General features: G+C 42.1%; 1 protein-coding gene across 2 annotated transcripts; it reads left to right on the forward strand.

Moving 5' to 3' along the window:
- The first annotated feature begins 1,093 nt into the window (after positions 1-1,093).
- LOC144022866 (uncharacterized) lies at positions 1,094-21,173 on the forward strand. Of its 2 annotated transcripts, XM_077528024.1 has the most exons (7): positions 1,094-1,533; positions 17,821-17,956; positions 18,113-18,247; positions 18,991-19,085; positions 19,472-19,598; positions 19,798-19,915; positions 20,375-21,173. In XM_077528024.1, the coding sequence occupies exons 3-7, from the start codon at positions 18,176-18,178 to the stop codon at positions 20,488-20,490; spliced, it is 528 nt and encodes a 175-aa protein (XP_077384150.1). In that variant the 5' UTR covers positions 1,094-1,533; positions 17,821-17,956; positions 18,113-18,175; the 3' UTR covers positions 20,491-21,173. The 2 variants fall into 2 exon arrangements, with proteins under 2 accessions (XP_077384150.1, XP_077384149.1); XM_077528023.1 differs by lacking the exon at positions 17,821-17,956.
- Positions 21,174-23,323: the final 2,150 nt, after the last annotated feature.

Consider the following 23,323-nt stretch of genomic DNA (forward strand, 5'->3'; position numbering starts at 1 on the left):
GTGGAAGACTTGGAAGGTGTGGCGTGGAAGACTTGGTAAAAAGACACCACTGTGATCCAACATGCAAACAAATCAACATGCAGACATTCAATGCTCCCACAAACGCATGAGACAAACACCACTCCCTTATACCAACACTAATGACACTAACAGGACACACCTGGGAGACACAGCAGGCAGGGGGAACCAATCAGCAACACACGGGGAAGGGAAGACACAAGCAGGTGGACAAGGTTAACCATAACGAGACTGGGGAAAAACTCAGGAACACCAGACAACCAACACTCACCAAAACAAAGCAAAAACCCAACCCCAACCAAACCGAAACATGACAGTACCCTCCCACCAAGGGACGGCTCCCAGACGTCCCAAAAACAAAAACTAACAAAAACGGGGAGCAGGAGGCGGCGGCCACAGGGCTTTCGCCGCCGGACGTGGAGCAGGGGGTGGCGGCCGCAGGGCTTGCGGCGCCCGCAGGGCTTGCGCTGCCTGACGAGGAACAGGGGCCGGCGGCCGCATTCCATGCGCCGCTGGACGAGAAGCAGGAGGTGGCAATATATATATATATATATATATATATATATATATATATATATATATATATATATATATATATATATATATATATATATATATATATATTTAAATATATATATATATTTATATATATATATATATTTATATATATATATATATATATATATATATATATATATATATATATATACATACATACACATGGAGGAGGAAATTTGTATCTTTTTACTCAAAAATTTTAACTGTAATTCAACAGCTTCTTCCAAATCTAATATTGTAGTCTAAGAAACTGAGCAATAAGAGAAAAGGGTGGTCTTCAAAGCAGCACATACCGTCCACTTGTTATTTTTATTTTTTATTTTTATTTTTTTTAACTAGTTAAAAATTATTGACTACCCTGGTACAACTATCCCCCTCCCCCCTCTCACAAACACACACACACGCACCATCAAATCCCACAAATCCCACAAATCCCCACCCCCACCCCGCCTCCGGTGAATTGCCGACGACCTGCATATTGTGTTGTTATGATCTGTACGTATCCAGGTCTGTGGCGCACTCAAGCACAGCGTTTGAAGTCACATGACCAGGAAGCACAATTCATGTGTTTAGCTAATTGGAACGTCGGGCGTGCGGGCACTTCGCGAGACATAGTTGGTTACCCTCCCTGTCAGCATTTTAACTGTTATATATAGTCTAAGGACCTATTACTCCTGTGTACATACCTACTACAAACTAACAACTTTTTTACAATGGGACGGTTTAAAAAAGGGCAGAGACAGAGGAACATAGACATGTGGGGAAAAGCGGGAGGTAAAGAATTAATAGTCACGTCTTTCCTAAAATACCTTTCTGGCAAAATTAATTTCACAACGGATGTTTGGAGATCGGTCACATTTCAGGTTTTTAAAACCACTAAAAATGTGTACCAGAACTGGATGAAAATCATCTGGAAGGAGGCCAGACGAGGGGTCCAGACAGCAGTGAAGCATGCAGGTAATTGCCTACATTTTTTATTTATATATTATTTTAATGTGGCAGAGCTGGCAACTTGTCACAATGATGTATGTATGTATGCATGTCCCTCTTTTCATTACTCTGCGTCTTTTAAAATAGTCTATTGCTTATGTAAAGCACACTAACGCAGTGTTCAGGTACAAGCGGGCTGATGTGAAACTATATTGTACACACACACTCGCACGCACCCCCCCAGCCCCCCCACACACACACGCGCGCATTTGTACATATATCTTTGTGAAGACATCCATTGACATAATGCATTTCCTAGCCCCTTCCCCTAACCCCAACCATCAAACATGATTGCCTAACCCTTACCCTAACCCCAATCATAACCCAATTCAAACCTAAATTCTAAAACCAAGTCTTGACCTTCAAAAAGAGGTCTTGCAAAGTGAGGACCGGCCAAAATGTCCTCACTTCACAAAAATGTCCTCATTCTGTTGGATAAAGATGTATTTTGGTCCTCACTATGTGTTATGTACAAGAACGCATACATACGCACACACACACACACACACACACACGCACACCCACCCACACCCCCACACACACACAAAAGCATAAAATATTCAGTATTCATCGATACCAAGTGCCGATACCAATAGTACTTTTTATACATAAAAATTCCCCCTGTCACGCCGCCACCGGCGTGGCGGTTCATGCTTTTATTTTTGTGTCCCTGTTTCCTGTTTTACCTTGAAAATCTAACTCTCATCTCACCCCAGGTCACTTGCCCTTCCTGCCGCTCACTCATTACCGGTCCCCGCCCATGATTATCACCACCTGCCACCAATCACCTACAGCAATAAAAGCCACCTGCATTCTCCCCTCCGTTGCCGAAGTGTCACCGTCAGTGCATGGAAGCGTCCCACAGTCCTTATGTCCTTGTTCATGTTGCCTAGCGTTGTTGCCTTGTTTTTGTGCCTTTTCCTCCCTTTTGGAGCGCCTTTAGTTACCCCTTTTGCCTTGTGCCCTTTTTCCTCCCGAGCGGAGCGCTTTCTGTTGTCCCCAGTACCTTTTGCCTGTTTTTTCCTCCCTAGTGGAGCGCTTTTTGTTCTCCACTTTTTCCCCTCCCTGTTCTCCTCTCAGTTTGAGAGGAGACCTCTGTTGGCCGGAAATAAACCTGCTGCCTTGGTGGCCTACCTTACGCCTGCGTCTGAGTCCTACTTGACCTCGCCTTGTCACCCCCCAAAAAATGACAGATTAAAACAAAAAGACCTACATATCCCAATTATAGCAGGTTTCCTTAAAATTGCTTTAAATTAATGGCAATTGTATTTTTTATTTTGCACATAAGTCATTTTGCATAAAGCACACAATAGAATGACTTTCAAGTTAATCCCATGACCAAGAATAAATAAAGCCCCAATCTAAACATGTGGTTGTATGCAGTGAAGCACAAATAATTAAATTCAATACAATCGTTTTTCAAGCAATTTACTAATTTTATTCATTTCTACCATGTTAAGAATTCCTTAAGCTGTTTCGTCTGATGTTTAATTATATGGTGTTTTGAAATCTGTGCTTTTAATTCGGAAGTTTGCTCTGTATTTCCGTTCCCTCTTTGACGTTCTCCATTCGGCATTCATCTCTTTGCAGTGCAGTAGTCACTGACCATATACTACACTAATACATATACATAATCTTTCTGCACTTCAGTGCTAATTCAATTGTTGAGTACAATTGAAGACTTATGTCTCTGTCTTTCTTACGGGAGCCCCCTGTGGTGGTCAACAAATGTAAAATAAACAGTCCAGCCTTAAGTTCCTGACCGAAAAACGGCCACGAGCGTAGGGGCTGATACCAATATCGATAACTGTCGCGAGTACTGGTACTGGGAATGTGTCCTACTATTGGTATTTGCTTATGTATGTATGTATGTTTGTATGTATGTATGTTTGTATGTATGTATGTATGTATGTATGTATGTATGTATGTATACGCATGTAACTACTACTGGGAGCACGAACAATGTAAGGTTGATATGAGAATTTAATTGAAAGGTGCCAGAAAGATTCCGAAACAGCAATGGTATAATTGACATCTTATCAAAAACCTGAATAACTCCACTATCAAACCGATTCAGTCCATTTCATTATCGATAACATGCAACAGATCAAATATCGGCTGCGACAATAAAAACTTGAAACATGTCCAAGCTAGACTCTCCTATTGTTTTTCGTTTTAGAAATACTGTATAATGATTTTGTTGTATTTTTTAATCACACGCTTATGCACACTCAGATTGGCCACCCCACTAAAAGCTTGTCTTTGTCATGCCTATATGCCAAACCCATCCTCCCACCCCCCTGCGAGCTGCATCGGACAGAATTAATGTGTCAATGCTTCCCAAATACTCCATATACAATTACATATTTCAGCCCTCCATCCCACTTGAACCTGACCAGCCTGAATTGCTCTCTCTCTTGTCTCTGACTTGCTGTCTCTCTCTCGCACACAAACTCTCACGCACACACACACGCGCGCGCGCACGTACACACACCCACACGCACCCACACACACACACACACAGCCCCCCCCCCCCACACACACACACACACACCCACACACCCACACGCACACAAACTACATCTTCATGCTTAGTGAATATTGTCCTGTTTTGAACTTACTGGAATGTGTAAAAATAGAAATAAGTTGTCTGTAATCCTTTATTAACTACATTCATTGGAATTACTTATGGCTGAGCAATATTTACCTCAAATCATGTTCTGATATTTTAAACATTATGCTGATTTATTATTTATTCTTAAAGCAAATTATGCTATTACTTTCAAACAACTCTTAAAGAATTGTTGTGTGAAACCTCTTTCATCAAAAGCTAAGTATTTTCTCATTGCAGTTGAGGCACAAAAAAAGGACAGGATAAGTTGTGCGAAGGTAAAAGGAGAGGACAAAAAGGACCAAGAGCAGGGGAAAGAGACTGAAGACTCAGAGGAGGTACCAGAAATAGGAGTGGACAGCCCAGTAGATGAAGAAAAAGGACAGCAAAATATTCAGGAAAACAACGGAAGGGAAATGCAAACTAGCTTAAAAAAAAACACTGGGAAAAAGCAGGAAAAGACATGGAAATGTAAAAAGAAAGGGAGAAATAGAGGAAGAGCAGGAGAGAAACACTGAAGACTCAGAGGAAGTACCAGAAATAGGAGTGGACAGCCCAGTAGATGAAGAAAAAGGACAGCAAAATATTCAGGAAAACAACAGAAGGGAAATGCAAACTAGCCTAAAAAAAAAACACTGGGAAAAAGCAGGAAAAGACATGGAAATGTAAAAAGAAAGGGAGAAATAGAGGAAGAGCAGGAGAGAAACACTGAAGACTCAGAAGAAGTACCAGAAATAGGAGTGGACAGCCCAGTAGATGAAGAAAAAGGACAGCAAAATATTCAGGAAAACAACGGAAGGGAAATGCAAACTAGCCTAAAAAAAAAAACACTGGGAAAAAGCAGGAAAAGACATGGAAATGTAAAAAGAAAGGGAGAAATAGAGGAAGAGCAGGAGAGAAACACTGAAGACTCAGAGGAAGTACCAGAAATAGGAGTGGACAGCCCAGTAGATGAAGAAAAAGGACAGCAAAATATTCAGGAAAACAACGGAAGGGAAATGCAAACTAGCCTAAAAAAAAACACTGGGAAAAAGCAGGAAAAGACATGGAAATGTAAAAAGAAAGGGAGAAATAGAGGAAGAGCAGGAGAGAAACACTGAAGACTCAGAGGAAGTACCAGAAATAGGAGTGGACAGCCCAGTAGATGAAGAAAAAGGACAGCAAAATATTCAGGAAAACAACGGAAGGGAAATGCAAACTAGCCTAAAAAAACACTGGGAAAAAGCAGGAAAAGACATGGAAATGTAAAAAGAAAGGGAGAAATAGAGGAAGAGCAGGAGAGAAACACTGAAGACTCAGAGGAAGTACCAGAAATAGGAGTGGACAGCCCAGTAGATGAAGAAAAAGGACAGCAAAATATTCAGGAAAACAACGGAAGGGAAATGCAAACTAGCCTAAAAAGACACTGGGAAAAAGCAGGAAAAGACATGGAAATGTAAAAAGAAAGGGAGAAATAGAGGAAGAGCAGGAGAGAAACACTGAAGACTCAGAGGAAGTACCAGAAATAGGAGTGGACAGCCCAGTAGATGAAGAAAAAGGACAGCAAAATATTCAGGAAAACAACGGAAGGGAAATGCAAACTAGCCTAAAAAAAACACTGGGGAAAAAGCAGGAAAAGACATGGAAATGTAAAAAGAAAGGGAGAAATAGAGGAAGAGCAGGAGAGAAACACTGAAGACTCAGAGGAAGTACCAGAAATAGGAGTGGACAGCCCAGTAGATGAAGGAACAGAGGATACAGAGATTGGCATCAGAGATTGCAAACCTGGACGAAACAAATTCAAAGTTTTTGTAACAAAACAGAAATGGGAAAAAATAAAACCTAAACGTGGCATGAACAAACTCCGACATCCATGGACTGACACATTGTACCATGAGTTTTTGAAAGAGAACTCATGTTGTACACTTGCTTTTAAATACCAACATGTTAAAAAAAAAAATATAGTCACAAAAAAAAAGCCCATATTTCAGTGCAAAAGCAAAATGTACTTTTGATGGATGTGCAGCTGTCTACCATTTCTCAAAGAGAAACAAGCCAAAGCCAACCGATAGAAAAATAACTTTTAAAGTGCTACGGATCGGTGCAGTTAGACACAGAAAAAATCAAAGGCGTTTTCGATTAGCAAAGTACCTGCGCAGAGGAAAAATAGCAAAGGCACTAACCCAAGGTGTCAGCCAATTCTATTACGGCATGTTGAAAGAGACACCAGTTGCCGAATTCACAGCTGGCAACATAACTCGCAGCATGACGAAGGATGTTTTGAAAAAAATAACCTCTGAAATGAAAAAGAGCTTTAGGCTTCACAATGATTTAATGCTCACTCAAAAAGTGATTTGGGAAAGCGGGAGTCATGCAGCTTTTAAAGGTTATCTTCAACATCTACAAATCGATCCATTTGCTCTACATTTGTATACAGAGGGCGGACTTAACATTCTAGTTGAACACCTAAAGAAAACATCACCTACCGCTTTGTACCTTGATGCAACAGGCAGCGTTGTCCATAAAATACCAGATCAAAACAAGAAGGTCCTGTATTATGCTCTAGTTTTGCCCGGCATGGGAAAGGACAGCCCTCCCCTACCTGTCACAGAACTGGTGTCAAACAGCCATGCAGTTCCTGCCATTTCACACTGGCTTATGGAATTTAAAAGAAAAATCTCAAACAAAACAAAACATCACATAGCACAGGTCGAGACAGATTATAGCTGGGCCATGATTAACAGTGTGCTCATTGCACTCAACAAAGAAAATATTTATGTCTATCTTGACAGAGCATACAAACTTGGAATGGGACTAACAAAAGATATTCCAAAGTTGACAGTGCTTCATCTTTGCTCTGCCCACATTTTGAAGGCTGTCTCACAAGCAATGGCAAAGACAACCGCCGACAAAGGCATAAAAGAATATGCCTGATACACGTTTCCTCACCTTCTTAACTGCTCCAGCATGAAGATAGCTGTGGAAGTCTTTTATCATATGTGTGGGTGTGTGTGTGTGTGTGTGTGTGTGTGTGTGGGGGGGGGGGGGGGGGGGGTTGTGTGTGTGTGGGGGGGGGTTGTGGGTGTGTATGTGTTCTTGTACATAATACATAGTGGGGACCAAAATATGTCTTTATCCAACAGAATGAGGACATTTTTGTGAAGTGAGGACATTTTGGCCAGTCCTCACTTTGCAAGACCTCTTTTTGAAGGTGTAAGGGAAATCGGTCCAATTAATTATTAAATCAATAATTGTTAATTATTAAATTAATAAGCAATTGGCTCATTAATTGAAGGAGACTCAAACTTAATATTTAAATTAAGTTGAGCTTGCCTGCGGAGCACCACATCTCTTTTTGATAATTTTATCAGGATAACAGATGAGAACCTCGTTGAATCAGTCATTAAAATGAAGGTTGTGCCCTTACTACAATTTTGTGAGTTCTTTGTTCAGCTTAGAGGTCACTATAAATTGTTGAAACACACACACAGTAAACCAGGGGTTGAGTTTTGTGCACGTTTATTCTCTAACCTAGGTGGGATAATCTACTTAGAATTTAAAGAAGCAAAACTAACTACTATGATAGGCAATGAAACGAGAACTAAAATAATAAAAATAATCAAAGGAGAAGAAAAGAAGAAAAAAAGAAACGGTCTTAGCCAAGGTGATGGATTTCTTAAATCGAACCAACATGGGACCCACAATCAACCTAGTTTGCACCAATTTGTACTAAGGCGAAGGCCTGCAAAGTTGCACTTACAGAGGGGGTTGGTCTCAGAAGCAGGACCCTGGATGGAGACTCGCCAAGCCCGTTTGAAGAAGGGATGAAGAAGGTTCAGTTCAGGAGAGGGAGAGACAGGTCGTCCGGCTGGCCAACTGAGCGTCACGGGGTCAACCTGCTGGCTGGGAAGGGCCTTTTTTTTGGTTGAGGCCTAGTGTGCCTGGAAAGGCACCATCCGTTTGAGCCTTGTGCAGGGACCAAAAGCAGCGTGTTTCGCTGCGCCTGTCGCAACACGCGATGGCTTCTGTGCGTTGCCATGTGCTGGAGGTTAAGCTAGCTGGGCTAGCCCTTTGTCTGGCAGCCGCGCCGATGGAGACCAGGAAGGAGCCAAGGAGCAGCGAAGAAGCGGGAGCCAAAGAGCAGCGGAAGAGAGAAAGCAGCACGCAGGGAGTGTGCTTTTAAATTGGGAAGGCGGCGGCCTCCACACCAGGGGGCTGGTGACCAAAGTGGAAAGTTACCAGCTGGGGGAGGTGTTAAGATTCTAAGGTCAGAATTCAACCAATGCAACACGTACAATTGAATACCTCAAATAAAATGTTACCTAGCTTACACTGTTAAAACGTGCATACACATGAAAGTTTAGTGGAGAATCTGCCACTGCAATGGAACATTTTCATGACATTTCATGGAGTCAACATTTCACAAATGGCAAACATAACATTTCATAATTCATTGTTCTGTTGCAAAATAAGAAAGTCAAGTTTCTAAGAAGGCTTTTACTGTCCTGATTTGTGTGTGTGTGCGCGTGCGCGTGTCAATCAGAGCATTTGTGGCTGTTTGTGGGGGATGTTCTTGTCCTCCCCACCCCCCACAGTGGCATGTTCAGGCCACAGGAGCTCAATTCCTTTGGAACTGAGGTTGCAAAAAGTTACAACCGGCCGATAATCGTTACAGATCCTCCCTTTGGCGATGGAAACGTTCTTCGACAGAACGTTTCGGTCGGCACTTCTAGACGGGGCATCGGCAGGTGGACAGGTGAAGCACAACAATGCAGTTACCAGAGTACAAAGTTGGTGCAAACCCACCCCTCCCCTCCCTTTGCTAAAGCTCGACTCGGCAGTTGGCTATGATGTTATCTTTCCCTCTAGGTCTACACTACGTGTCGTGTATAGAGTGGAAGGGGAAAGTAACAGACGCAACAGGAGAAGAACACGAGAGTGAAAAATAGAAGTCCAATAGTTGTCTAGAGGCCTGTGTAGGAATGTCATGTCAATGTGACTGAAAGGGGGCACTTTCGGTTCTTACTATGACTTTGGATCTTTCTAGGGCAAAAGAAAGCTGTATTAAGGGAGCATGCAGGCCGAGAAGACGTTCTCACAACTGAGCTGTTGATGTATCAAACAGATTAGTGCAGCATGTCAAGTCTCAGCGCGGTCACACCTTGCGTGTGAGCGTGCTCTGGTTGGGACACCGAGAAGAAACAAACTGTCTCGTGGTTAGTTTGGTTCAGCTTAGCGTGATGCTAGGCAGATTGAGGACTAGCGTAGTCCTTTTGGTTGTTTTGTCGGGAGACGGTAGATTGGTAATTTATTTGCTACGCGTTGTTCGGCAAAAGGAATCTTGGTCGTGACTCGCGTGTTTCGCCATTTTAAAGTTAACGGTGTTTGGACTAACAGCGTTAACAGTTAAGGTTCTTATTTTAAATAAGAAGCTAATAAAAGCAGTAGCTACAAGCGCATTTCTTACCAATTGCTTTAGTCGTTTGGGGAGTCTGCTGAAGTTCATTTGAGTCACTGTACACTTTCTAGGATGTTTGTTTATGCACATGGTGTCATAAGTATGAGTGCGGGTGTGCGAATGGGTGAAGCACAAATTTAATTGGCTATTCAATGGCGTTATGGCGGTTAGGTTTGGCCCTAGCCACTTTAAATATGTCGTTAGCGCATTCCTACACAACAGCAGCAAAAATGTGTTAGCCATTAGGCGCCAGGGTGTCTGAAACCACTGTTTGGAAAGTGACCGTTTGGGTCCTGCATCAGTTGGAAAGGCAAATGCACCCATAGGTGCCTGATGGGTGGGAGCCAAAAGCTCCAAGTCATCTTGGATGAACCACAGGAAGAATCACAGGTGTATCTTGTACCTGCTGATGGTGGTCAACAAAGGTGGGCGAGGTTCGTCCCTCAATTGTAACCAAGGAAGTGAGGTCATGGAGGTTGGACCTGATTGGCTGGTCCAGTCCTGTTGTGATGACCTCCCTTTGACAGCTATGTGTCATGTCATGGGCGTATGATGTCATGACCCCCCCTTCGGCTACGTGGAGCCACGAACGGCAGAGATGTGCGGTCCACGGAGGAGCAAGAAGAAAGCCCATGACAGGAAGCAAAAGGTGACCCCCAAAAGCGAATGTCTTGGCATGAACAGGTGAGCCGTCGACAGGCGAACGAGGAAGGCACGCGGCGGCGGTGAGCCACACAATGAGCAAAAGCAAGAGAAGAACAATGGACTGCAAGTTCATTGAAGTCAGATAAGTGTTGTTGAGCACAAAGGCTGACAACGTGTGGCCCAAAAGAAGTACTGCAGGCGCGAACGCGGGGGCAGTGAATGGCAGGGCAGTGGTGCGCACCATCTGCATTGCAAGGGTGGGCAGGGTGGGTAACAAATTGCTCAGAAATAGGCACAACGCGCCAAGCAGATTGCAAAGACAACCACTGTGTTGTTTGGGTTGTTCGATGACAATTTCAAGTGCGATTTCAAGTTCAAAGTCCGCGGTGAAGCTGAATGGTTTGCTTCAAAAGTGAGGACAACGGCCTCAATTTGTGTCATGCGTAGCTCGGAGGTGCAATCCAAGTCGCATTCCGTAAGGTGGCAGAGTTGTACACCCTGAGTGGGATGTTCAACTTGGCCGAGGGGAGAGCTGGTGTTGCGAAGGTGACCTCTTGAGGGCATCTCGGAGACAACAGGCATGGTCCCCCCTTGAGCTGGGTGAGAGTCCTGGTGTGAGTTTTGTACACTCACAAGAAGGCTCTGTTAGGCTTACCGCATAACAATTGGCAGTTTTGGTCAGCGGTGCTGCTGGCAGAGGCTGCCGCACCTGTGACCAGATTTTGCGTCGGTCGTAATCTATCAGGGGCTTGAAGCGGCCCAGCAGATCTTGACCAATGAGGAGCGGGACTGATTCCACAGCAGACACGTACACAGGGTGGACCAATTTGTGTGGTCCAATCGTCCAGTGTAACGTTGCCATGGAGTCCAGATGGGTGTTAGTCAGTGCAAACGCACCGATCTCCAATGAGCAGTGGTTGAGGCGGAGCATCCGGCCACTGTTCTTCAGCATGGCTTGAAGTTGGTTGAAGAGCGTGTTGGACATTACTGTAATGTCAGCGCCAGGATCAACCAAAGCGTCATAGTCTAATGTTTGTTCAAGTGTCGTCCTCAAATAGAACTTACGCGATGCACCTTTAATCTTGAGGTTACCTAAGAGCTGTTTGAATGGTTGATTCGACTTGGTAACAGGTGCACTGGCAGAAGGCAAAGAAGGTGCTGGATCCAGTTGGACTGAAAGAACGGTGTTGTCCGACACCTCTGGCTCATTGATGGCTGTCGGCTGACTGTCGTTGGACAATTTGCGCAGCCCATCAAGAACTTTTGTCCAGATGTGGCTGTCAATTGAGGAGTCACCTGACGTGGATGGGGGCTCCTGAGGACTATTTGTGCGGGGAGGTTTCTTTTTGCGAGGTTTTGTTTTCGCAAAGGGTTTCTCCCGTTCACAACCACGGCTGGAGCTATGACTCAACCGCGCAGGTGCACTGCGGCTGTACTGGTGCTTCTGATGAGAACCATTTTGAGGCCGTTGTGCAGGATTTGATGGGGAAGCGGCGATGTCATCGTCGCTTTGCTGTGATTCGGACTGTCGTTCGACCTCGTCTGAACCACCTGCAACATGGTAAACAGAGGATTCCACTGCTTTAGCAGCGTTTTCGCGTAAAAACACAAAGGCCTTGGATGCAAGTTCACGTAGCTCTAGGCTACTTAGCGTGCGAGGACAAGTTGTCACACCCAAGAGGCGGCTTGTGTTTGGGTGGAGGTTGTTCAGAAAGAGTGTTTTGAATTCTACCTGTTCTTCCATGTTGGGTTCATTACGATGCCCAAAGTATGCCTTGCGCAGGCGACTATAATACAGGCTGGGTGATTCCTTTCGGCCTTGTTTTACTGACCAGGCAGCAAGAAAGCTCATTGCTGATACTGGGCCATCAAATTCACGAGACAATGCGTGACACAGTGCTCGATAATCATTCAAGATGTGGATCGGCTGGCGGTCGATCCAATCACTTACTTCTCGAGTTGACGTCAATTTCATGAGGTAAATCTTGTCTTCCGTTGTTGCCTGTGGGAATCTCCTCAAATGAAAATCAAGGTCTTTGAGGTACACAGAAGTGTTATCAGAGCAATCTTGTTTTGGCTGAAATTTCTGAATGTGCTTGGCAATCGTGTCTAACTCTTTTGTAGACATGCCTGGTTGCGCCACATGATGAGGTGAAGAAGCATCTGCTTGTTGAGCAGGAGAAGGAAGGTTGGCAGCAACTGGAGACGCACAAGAAGGCGTGGCGCCTAGCGGGGGTGCCGAAACAAGAAGTGTGCTTCTTGGTGGAAGCACAGAGACAGGTGAGCTTGCTCCTCTCAGTGACACTGCAGAGGGAGGGGGCCCCCGTGTGTGTTGAGCGGCAATTGGAGAAGTGCTTGCCATGGAGCGAGTGGGAACCGGAAGTGGCACAGGTGGCTGAGAAGCAGGTCCAAGATTTGCAGAGGAAGTCTGCAGCACATCAGACAACGTGGCAGCGTCTGAAAAAGGAACAGGTGCGTGCACCACAAGTGGATCAAAATGCAAAGGAGAGTTCACCTGAGACAGGTCCTGAACGGGGACCTCCAAAGCAGTGGTTTGGGACGGTGTCAATGGACACCTGGTGTTACCTTGTGGGACTTGCTGCAATTTTGATTCAGCCTGGGATGACTCGTCATCCCGGCCAGTGTTGAAGGATGGATGCTGCAATCGCCGGAGTTTTTCTTCCATTGCCATCAACTGAGATTTCAAGCGAAACGTCTGCCTTTTTCCTTCAATGCGTTCATTTTTCAAAAGTCTAATCTTTTGAGTTAATTCCGCAATTTCATCATTCGCGAGAGCTAGCAAGTACTTGTCAAATTCATGCTCAGTTTGGAGATCAATCCAATAGGCTTCAGTGGGCTGATTTGATAGTTCTACAATGCATTCTTTTAGCTCACGAATTTCAGATGTGGCATTATGCCAATTTTGTTCATGCGTGCGGGCAGTTTGTGTACTCACTTTGAGTTCCTGTGTCAATTTTGTAACTTGGTTTCCCAAGTTCACGTGGTCAGATTCATGCAACCATGCTTCCAACTCGGTTAGCTTGCTGCTAACTTGGGCGTGAATTTGCTGTTCTGCTGTCAGAACGCTTTTCACTTGTTCAAGCTCATGGTCACTCAATTTCCACCTAGCCACTAAATTCACCATTAGTCGGCTGAGGATTTGTGCCATATCTTCGTGGGTTAACGACCCTTGTTGAGCGTCGCAAACGAGTTGCGCAATGTTGGTGTCAAGAATCTCTGCGCTAGCGCTGGCTGTCGCGTCGGCATAGCCTGGAATGAGATTGTTAGTCACGGTCGCAAGGGCATTTTGCAAAGCATCCATGGTTAAAAGTAGCGTTATGATATCAAAGATATGTGTAAGCTCACTTTACTCAATTTGGAAGGACTAATTGTTAGCCAATTAGACAATGCTGAAAATGCTTAAAGATTAGCTTTTTAGGCTCAATTAGTTGATTCAAAATGTTTTACCAAAATTATTAAGGCACAGATTAAAGGATGGTATCCAAATATGTTACCAATTATTTTAAATGGCAATGCATTAAATAATTGAGGACCCTCAACAAAGTATTGTGTTAAGCAATTTAGTCTGTTAAATTACTATTAACCACAGCATACGTTTGAGGTTACAGGTTTTAGGAAACAAAAGTCTACTAAGGACAGTCACATTAAATTAAAATTACATTTAATTCAATAGAGGTTTCCAAAAGTGCCTAAAAATTGGGTAAACACTTTTACTACAACGAGAAAAGCTATACACTACTAGTTGAGTGTTGCTTTTAATTAAAACAAAATTAAGTACTTGAAAACGGTGGTTAATTATTTAAACAAACTCTTTGGTTAGTCAATAATTAAAGTTATCAAGCGTTTTAATTTTGTTGGCAAAAGTTCCTCGACTGCGGTACCGTGAATAGCCACAGGAGGACGCCGTCGGCGTTTCAAACGCAACGAGGCTCCTGTGTGTAGTATAGAGTCGTACTTTTGTTCGATCAATAAAGTTTTATGACTTTACCGCATAGACAAAACAACTCCGTCGCTCGTAAGTGACACAGAATGTGTCTTAAAACGAGTGTTTAAATACCTTGCACAAGTTTTAAAATCGTAGCACTTGGCAAGCAAAGTTGTTAGCAAGACGCCGCTAACGTAAACTTTGTCAATGAGTGGCACGTCACCGGAAGTTGCGCGTGCGTGTGTCGCCAGCTGTCAATCTGTCAAACACGTTAAATTCACTCCTTACGGATAATCGCGCGTGTTGTTATGCGCGGCACTGACGCCGAATTATCAAGAAGACACTAATAATTATAATTTAAATAAATCAAGGAGCGGAAACCACAGAAACGTTTTAATTCCCACAGGTTTATATCGCGATACTAAGGACTCGCGTCGAGAGGAAAGAGAAAACTACTACTTCCTGTAAGACGGTGTTAATTCATTAAACACGACGGAATTAATGAAGATTAAAAAGTGCAAAACGTACAAAAATATTAACCCTAAACTCAATGTTAACACTTGGTGAAACAGGAGTAGGAAAAATATTATAATGTAACGTTTAAGAGTGGCGAAGACACGTGATGTTAAATTGTCTTAAATCCAGTAAGAATCATAGATTAGGACGGTACAGTAGTAATTTAAATCCCTCGATTAGTTTCAAATCACGGTAACTTAATTATTTAAATTATAAAGTGCTTTGAATGCGATGTTGAAGAAGGCAGACAGTAGGCTCACGGGGGGGAGGGGGCTGCGATGTGTCCCTCTTCACACGTGAGTTGCTAGAAAGCAGGAGTCAACTATAGTAGCTGTAGTTTGGCAGCTGGCCGTGTAGCAATATGAGTATTAAGCAAACAGTACACTTTAGTGTTAATCAGATGGAAATCTAATTTCAACAATTTAAGCGAACTGTATAACTAGTTATTCAGTGCTACAATTTGGCAGAGACTGGGCTCTCAGTGGGGGGTCACGTGGTGAGACGTGATCCTCTCTTGGAGGCCACAGCCAAATGAGGAGCGACTTGGAAGTCTGGCCGTTGGGCCCGCCCCTCAAATTAGTTTATTGGTCGACTGGTTTCAAGGGGTGGTTACCTGAATCCCAGTTAATTTAAGGATACGCCTCCAAAGATGGCGGATCTTAACACGTGTGTTTTACACAAAAGGCTAGCAGTTTTAGCACCATGTGCCTTACGCTAACCAACAAAAGGGAGTCAACTTAACACCTTGAGAAATGTGCTGTGACTCAAATGGTGGTCTGAATGCAGAATTTCGTGCACTAGACTATTTCCTCAGCCTAAAGGCTTGTAACGTAATCAGGTAGCTAAGCTGATTGCGCCACGTGAGGTTTGGAATATATTTTTAACCCAATCAGAATTCGTGACGAGTTAGAAAAAACATTCCCAGGCCTAAAAAGTTTTGCATGCAATAGAAAAAATGTGATTGTTACTCTTCCACTTTTGTGTGTGTAACATTCACATAGTCGACAAATTCATTCTCTTCTCAATAACTAGTCGTTAGACTGTTATTTAGCGCTTCAAATACACTGCTTTTATACAGCGGATTGGCTCTGGCATAAAGTTTTAGTTAGGTTGCTATAGAAACGAGCTGAAATTTTCCCAGAAGAACACGCTGCACTAAGCTGTTTTTGGATTGTTACATGTGTGTGTTTCACAAAATATGTAACATAAATTGGCCTCACCAAAGGGGCACCATTATGTAAGGGAAATCGGTCCAATTAATTATTAAATCAATAATTGTTAATTATTAAATTAATAAGCAATTGGCTCATTAATTGAAGGAGACTCAAACTTAATATTTAAATTAAGTTGAGCTTGCCTGCGGAGCACCACATCTCTTTTTGATAATTTTATCAGGATAACAGATGAGAACCTCGTTGAATCAGTCATTAAAATGAAGGTTGTGCCCTTACTACAATTTTGTGAGTTCTTTGTTCAGCTTAGAGGTCACTATAAATTGTTGAAACACACACACAGTAAACCAGGGGTTGAGTTTTGTGCACGTTTATTCTCTAACCTAGGTGGGATAATCTACTTAGAATTTAAAGAAGCAAAACTAACTACTATGATAGGCAATGAAACGAGAACTAAAATAATTAAAATAATCAAAGGAGAAGAAAAGAAGAAAAAAAGAAACGGTCTTAGCCAAGGTGATGGATTTCTTAAATCGAACCAACATGGGACCCACAATCAACCTAGTTTGCACCAATTTGTACTAAGGCGAAGGCCTGCAAAGTTGCACTTACAGAGGGGGTTGGTCTCAGAAGCAGGACCCTGGATGGAGACTCGCCAAGCCCGTTTGAAGAAGGGATGAAGAAGGTTCAGTTCAGGAGAGGGAGAGACAGGTCGTCCGGCTGGCCAACTGAGCGTCACGGGGTCAACCTGCTGGCTGGGAAGGGCCTTTTTTTTGGTTGAGGCCTAGTGTGCCTGGAAAGGCACCATCCGTTTGAGCCTTGTGCAGGGACCAAAAGCAGCGTGTTTCGCTGCGCCTGTCGCAACACGCGATGGCTTCTGTGCGTTGCCGTGTGCTGGAGGTTAAGCTAGCTGGGCTAGCCCTTTGTCTGGCAGCCGCGCCGATGGAGACCAGGAAGGAGCCAAGGAGCAGCGAAGAAGCGGGAGCCAAAGAGCAGCGGAAGAGAGAAAGCAGCACGCAGGGAGCGTGCTTTTAAATTGGGAAGGCGGCGGCCTCCACACCAGGGGGCTGGTGACCAAAGTGGAAAGTTACCAGCTGGGGGAGGATTTTGGAAGACTAATCAGATTGAATCTGGATCCCATGTGTGTTAAGATTCTAAGGTCAGAATTCAACCAATGCAACACGTACAATTGAATACCTCAAATAAAATGTTACCTAGCTTACACTGTTAAAACGTGCATACACATGAAAGTTTAGTGGAGAATCTGCCACTGCAATGGAACATTTTCATGACATTTCATGGAGTCAACATTTCACAAATGGCAAACATAACATTTCATAATTCATTGTTCTGTTGCAAAATAAGAAAGTCAAGTTTCTAAGAAGGCTTTTACTGTCCTGATTTGTGTGTGTGTGCGCGTGCGCGTGTCAATCAGAGCATTTGTGGCTGTTTGTGGGGGATGTTCTTGTCCTCCCCACCCCCCACAGTGGCATGTTCAGGCCACAGGAGCTCAATTCCTTTGGAACTGAGGTTGCAAAAAGTTACAACCGGCCGATAATCGTTACAAAGGTCAAGACTTGGTTTTTGAATTTAGGTTTGAATTGGGTTATGGTTGGGGTTAGGGTAAGGGTCTAGGAAATGCATTATGTCAATGGATGTCCTCACAAAGATATATGTACAAGGATGTGTGTGGGCGCGTGTGCGTGAGTGTGTGGGGGTGTGTGTGTGTGTGTGACAATTATTAAACATTAAATTACCATAGTGATAACCTTACCTGGCTCAATGGAACTATGCACAGTCAAGTGCCAGATCTTGTAAGCTTATTTATCAGCTTATTGATGAACATTTGTCCCATGACCTATTAAAACACTAAAATAAAAATAAAATAAAAATAAAATGCACCTCTTTTGGTTATTATGATTTGCAGCTAACTCGACTGTGGGAAAAAAAGGGACACTGAGGTGGTGGTTGCTGTTATTCCCTCACAGACAAAGGGGCAAAACATTCTTATCCACCACTCAGAGCTCCGCTCACTTCGGCCACACCAGTGGCTGACGGGGGAAGTATGTATCAAGTGTGCAATTATTCTTTTTAACCTGTTAGGGTGTTTTTATCCTATGAAATAGTTTTGATAAATATGTTGTATGGCTGTCAGAAATTACATTTAATCCTATTATGTACTGTTGATATTTGCACGATCAGTTTGTTCTTGCTATCAGGTCATTGAGGGCCTCCTCCATGTTTTTGCCCACACATTCAACGTGAAGGATGCAGTATATTTGATGAGCCATTACACTGCAGGTTGTATTCTGTATGGTGAAAGGGAGAAGCTGCCTCAACAAAGTTTGCGTAAGGTAAAGTGTGCGCCGTGCCTGTGTGTGTGTGCACGTGTGCGTGCATGCGTGCGTGTGTGCGTGCGTGCCTGGTGTTTGGGATGAGTAAGACCTAACACCTTTGGTCAATGAAACTTTAAACTGTATTGAGTGAATATGAATTTGCTTGCATAAAAACTAAGACATTCTAAATTACAACAATTAAAACTGATATTATGGGGAAATGCCATTGTTAGAGCCGAACTATTAACTTGTCGTACAATTTGAATTCCGATTCACCGATCATTTTCATAGCTGTTATGTCTTTCGTGCTGGTGAACAACAACCACTGGAACTTACTGGTTTGTAAAATGCTAATGTTGATCTTTTGATATATATATATATATATATATATATATATATATATATATATATATATATATATATATATATATATATATATATATATATGTATATAATTTTATTTTTTTTAATATAAATGGATCATCTCCCAAGTAATGAGACAAAACACGTTGCTTGTGTCATGAGCCAAGTTACATTGACTCTGAAAAAGACACAAAGATGAATGAATGCTTAGCATAATAAAACGGACAGAGACATGGCCAGAAAGACACTGTTAGTTAAGTGACAATTATTTGCTATGTTTCAGCAAACTTCATGATATTTATATCACAGACATCTCATTCATCCTGTGGTGCTCTCAAAACTTTGGGCAGAAATTTTATCTGTTCTTATTTTTTTGTCATGTTCTGTTTGTGTCACAGTACATACACGCAGAAACTAGCACAGTGTATCTGGTGGATCCAGAACGAAATGCTTCTGAGCTGACAGCCTCACAAGCTGCCGCTAAAAGAATACGGTATATTAATTTTAATTAAGAAACTTTGTTTATGATATGTTTTCAAATAATAGAATAGAATTGATCAAATGCAGTGTGCCCATTTTCATTTAACAGGTTAGATGTCAATGATTTTTTAAAATTTAGTCATTGGGTGTTGACAATTCTGAAAGATAAAATTTGACACGTCTACAATGGTACGGGTCAAAATAATTATTTACAAAAAAAAACACTTAAGTTGTATAGCCAATGGATTTATACAGCTGTATATGTTTTGGTCTTAAATCTTTGAAATTTTGATAGGACTTCATGTGTAAAACAGAATTATCCATGAAACACTTGTAATATAATCTCTGAATACAACTGATCTGATTTTAAAGAGTATAATAAATATAAACTTTATTCAGGGAGTATTTCTTGATGAGGAGGAATTGCCATGCCAAAACAGAATGGCTGGATGTGAAATGGAAAGGGGGTGTAATGTCCCATCCAGAGCAAAAAGATGGAAGCAGCTGCGGTGTCATAGTGGTCAAGGTAAGCCAAAAACTAGTTGTGTTCATGATATGAGGTGGGGATTTTTAAAAAATGTTGGAGGAGAACTGATGTGAATATATATTAGTCAATGTAATTATTATACAGTGAACATAAATAATTGGTTGAATAGTGATCATGAGTCCAATTTCATATACACCCATAATTATTGCTGTAATTAATTGCATTTTATGTTGTCTAGATGGCAAAACTCCTATTGGAGGCGTTCCCAGTGATCCCTGTCATGGAATTCTGCACCTCCAAGAGAGCAATGCAGAAGGAAAGGAGATGTCTGGCTCTTGACATCCTTGAGGCCTCAGGTAACACCAAATTTTGTATACTAAATATATGTGCCCAAAGACTATTAAGACACCGCGACCCTTGTGATAAATAAGCGGTTTGGGAAATATGTGTGTGCTTGCGTGTATGCGTGTGTGTGTGGGGGGGGGTGCGTGCGTGTACGTGGGTGTGTGGTCTTTTTTTTGTTACATGGTGGGGCCAATTTTTCAGGATTTCACAGAGTTGTGGGGCCCACCCGTCCTTATGGGGCCATTTTGCTGGGCCCCACAAGTTTAGACCTCTTTTTGAGGGTCAACACTTGGTTTTACAGTTTAGGTTTTAATTGAGTTATGGTTGAGTTTAGGGTAAGTAACGGGGGTAGGCAATCATTTTTGATGGTTGGGGTGAGGGGAAAAGGCTAGGAAAAGCATTATGCCAATAAGATGGCCCCACAAAGACAGTAAAACAAGCGTGTGTGTATCTGTATATATATGTTGTAGTCTTTGACGAACAAGATTGCTGTGCGATGTGTGCCACCTTTAAGCCACCAGGAGAAGGACCCATAATACAATGGGTGAGTAACCAAAATATTTATCGACATCTTGAGCTGTGGTAATATCAATACCAGTGTTGAATTGAGCGGGGTTGAGTGGGTCAGATGTAGCGCCATATCATGTAAAACAAGATAACAAATTAATGGACTGAACTCAATTCTTAGTTAGAGATCAATTGGTGTCCATAAGATTGAGAAATTGGTGTCTATAGGGCTGATGATCAAACTTTGGCCTCTGGGTGTAGTTCCTCAAAGTAACCACCAGATGCCGCCAAACCTGTACAACCAAGCCGCCTGCTTAGCAAAGACCGGACATCCTTTATGGCCTTATAAGGGATGCCAGATACAAATTAAATGTAAATAAAGGGTATCATGAATTAAGTAATATACACACACACAATCTATATTCGACAATTGTTAGCCTGATTTATGGATCAATGATTACAGCACATTGAAGCCAACTATGAAGCTTTGCTGTCTTTTCTTTTATTTACAAGCGATACTGTCTTTTATCGCTGATAAGATTGCTGTAACTGCATTGAGTGAAAAGATTACCTGTATGCAGTTGTTTTCTCCCGACAAGGTCATACAAGATGTGTAACAAGAACTAGAATCAACCTGTTAAGTTCCCTGAGAGAATTTGGGGTTTAACATGTCATGTATATACATGTTATTCATGCTTGCTTAGTTATGTTTAGAACATTGTTACATATGATGTTATTGATTTGATGTTTATGATTGTCAAATAAGAGCCAAGACCGTTGATTTATGTATCATAAGTAGAACTGAGACTTTTAGCAGCACATTGAATTTCCTGTTTGAAAAACAGGAACTGGTTGCGCTCTGTGGTGTGCGTAGCGTAGCAACCAGTTTCCTGTGTGTGTTGATGCAAAGATTGAGCTCCAACGTTGCGCGCTTGTCACTCAACTGTAGCCCCAACGTTGCGCGCCTGTCACTCAACTGTGTGAAGACTGTGAACAAGTCCCAACAAGTCTTTGCGCATTGATATGTGAAGAGACTATAAGAGACTGGAAATCCCCCAAGACGCGCGGAAGGACACACTCACCATGATGAAACCAGTGACACGCAACCAAGGTTATAAAAGGTCCTCCCCGATGTGGACCTAGGCTCTTCGTCATCACCCTGCGATGGAACTGTATGGAGTGTGTTTCTGAAGACGGTTTAGCGGCGTTGCGGGACTTAGGTTTTTCTCGAAGGACCTTTGACTTTTAGCCGTGAATGGGACTTTCTTCACCGATTGGGTAAAGTACAAAATTTTCATTAAATAAGATGTTTAGTAGGAAGTTATGAACGTTTAATCGCGAGTAGGGACGGAGCCATTTAATACACTCCCATATCTTCAAATTAATTTTTAGCCAAAACCGTCTTATTTTTAAATTCAGGTCTTGAGCTCTTTTGAGAAGTGATCAATCTTAGAAAGCTCTTATAAAAGGTTTAAATATTATGTTTGATTTCCCTTTTCCTATTTCATTTTATATTTTATTAATTTTAATTTTTATTGTATTTGTGATTTTTGTGATTTATAATTGCGTCTCGCGTCTTGTGAGCGCTCATTAAAGGTTTTGAAAATTGTTTTCTATATTCACATCATTATTGAAAATAAAAGAATTGAAAGACAATTTTTGATTTAAATATTTTATTTGTTTTTTCCGGTCTTGTTTTATTTCTTTTGGACATTCTATAAGTCCGGGGTCATTTTATAAGACCTAATAAAAGGATTGAAAAACCGATTGTGAATTAGTTAATTTGTTTATTTGTTTATTTTTATTTTTGTTTTATTTTTTTGGACATTTTATAAGTCTAGGTCGTTTTATAAGACCGTTGAAATATAAATTTTGGTTAATTTGTTTAAATTCACTTCTGTTTTATTTCTTTGGGACGTTTAATAAGTCCAGGTCATTTTATAAGACCTTATTATTTTTCTTCGAGACGGACACAACAGCAACGGACGTTTGGAAAAAGGTAAGTGCACTCGAATAACATCTAATGAGTGTTTCCATTTGTATTAATAAAGTCAAATACTCCTGCTTGATATGAAACAAATCTGTATGATCCTCACAAGGATTATTAAATGACTAGGTCAATTACAAATGCAAACAACTCAGAGAAGTGGAGCTGCCAAGTAAGTGAGGTGTTCAGTATTATTCCTGGGCTCTGTGTGGTTATTCACTCAGGATTAATAGGTGGATGAAAACGGATTGGCCTCATGATAAGAAGACAGTGAACAAACCTAGGTGAGTCCACTTTGATATATCGGCTTAACTAGTTCCCGTCTCCTCACGCTAACGCCTTAGAGCCGGTGAGGGAAAAGGAGAATTACTGACCCTTTGATTGGAGAGTCGATCAGGACATATTTCCCGATTTAAGTCCTGCGGGTAAGCGGAAGTTGACACCAGTAATTAATGTTAATAAATGTATTCTAAATGTATAGTGGCGGTATGCGTCAATGATAGAGTAGTGACCATGTCTAAGTGTCCTTGAGCAAGACACTGAACCCCAGTTTGCTCCCGGTTGGACTCAAAATCAGTGTGGGATAGTAGTGCCGGGCCTGACGCATGAGATACGCCTCTTGTTTTTCGATTTTACGTCTTTCAATTTTTTCTATGAATTTTTATATGCAAAAATTAGCATCCGAGCTCAATAGCTTCCAGGTGATGTGACCAATTTTTTCAAAATCAGTGTGGGATAGTAGTGCCAGGCCTCCCGCACGAGATACGCCTCTTGATTTTCGATTTTACGTTTTTCAATTTTTTCTATTCATTTTTATATGAAAAAAATAGCATCCGAGCTCAATAGCTTCCAGGTCATGTGACCAACTTTCTCAAAATCAGTATGGGATAGTAGTGCCGGGCCTGCCGCATGAGATACGCCTCTT

The sequence above is a fragment of the Festucalex cinctus genome, chromosome 7, assembly GCF_051991245.1.
Source record: "Festucalex cinctus isolate MCC-2025b chromosome 7, RoL_Fcin_1.0, whole genome shotgun sequence".
NCBI classification, from domain to species: Eukaryota; Metazoa; Chordata; class Actinopteri; order Syngnathiformes; family Syngnathidae; genus Festucalex; species Festucalex cinctus.

Bases quoted from the DNA above. Each gene is read 5' to 3' on its own strand.
- LOC144022866 (XM_077528023.1), top strand. The intron at 19,086-19,471 runs GTATATTAATTT...AACTTTATTCAG, and splicing joins GCTGCCGCTAAAAGAATACG to GGAGTATTTCTTGATGAGGA. The intron at 19,916-20,374 runs GTAACACCAAAT...TATATGTTGTAG, and splicing joins TGACATCCTTGAGGCCTCAG to TCTTTGACGAACAAGATTGC.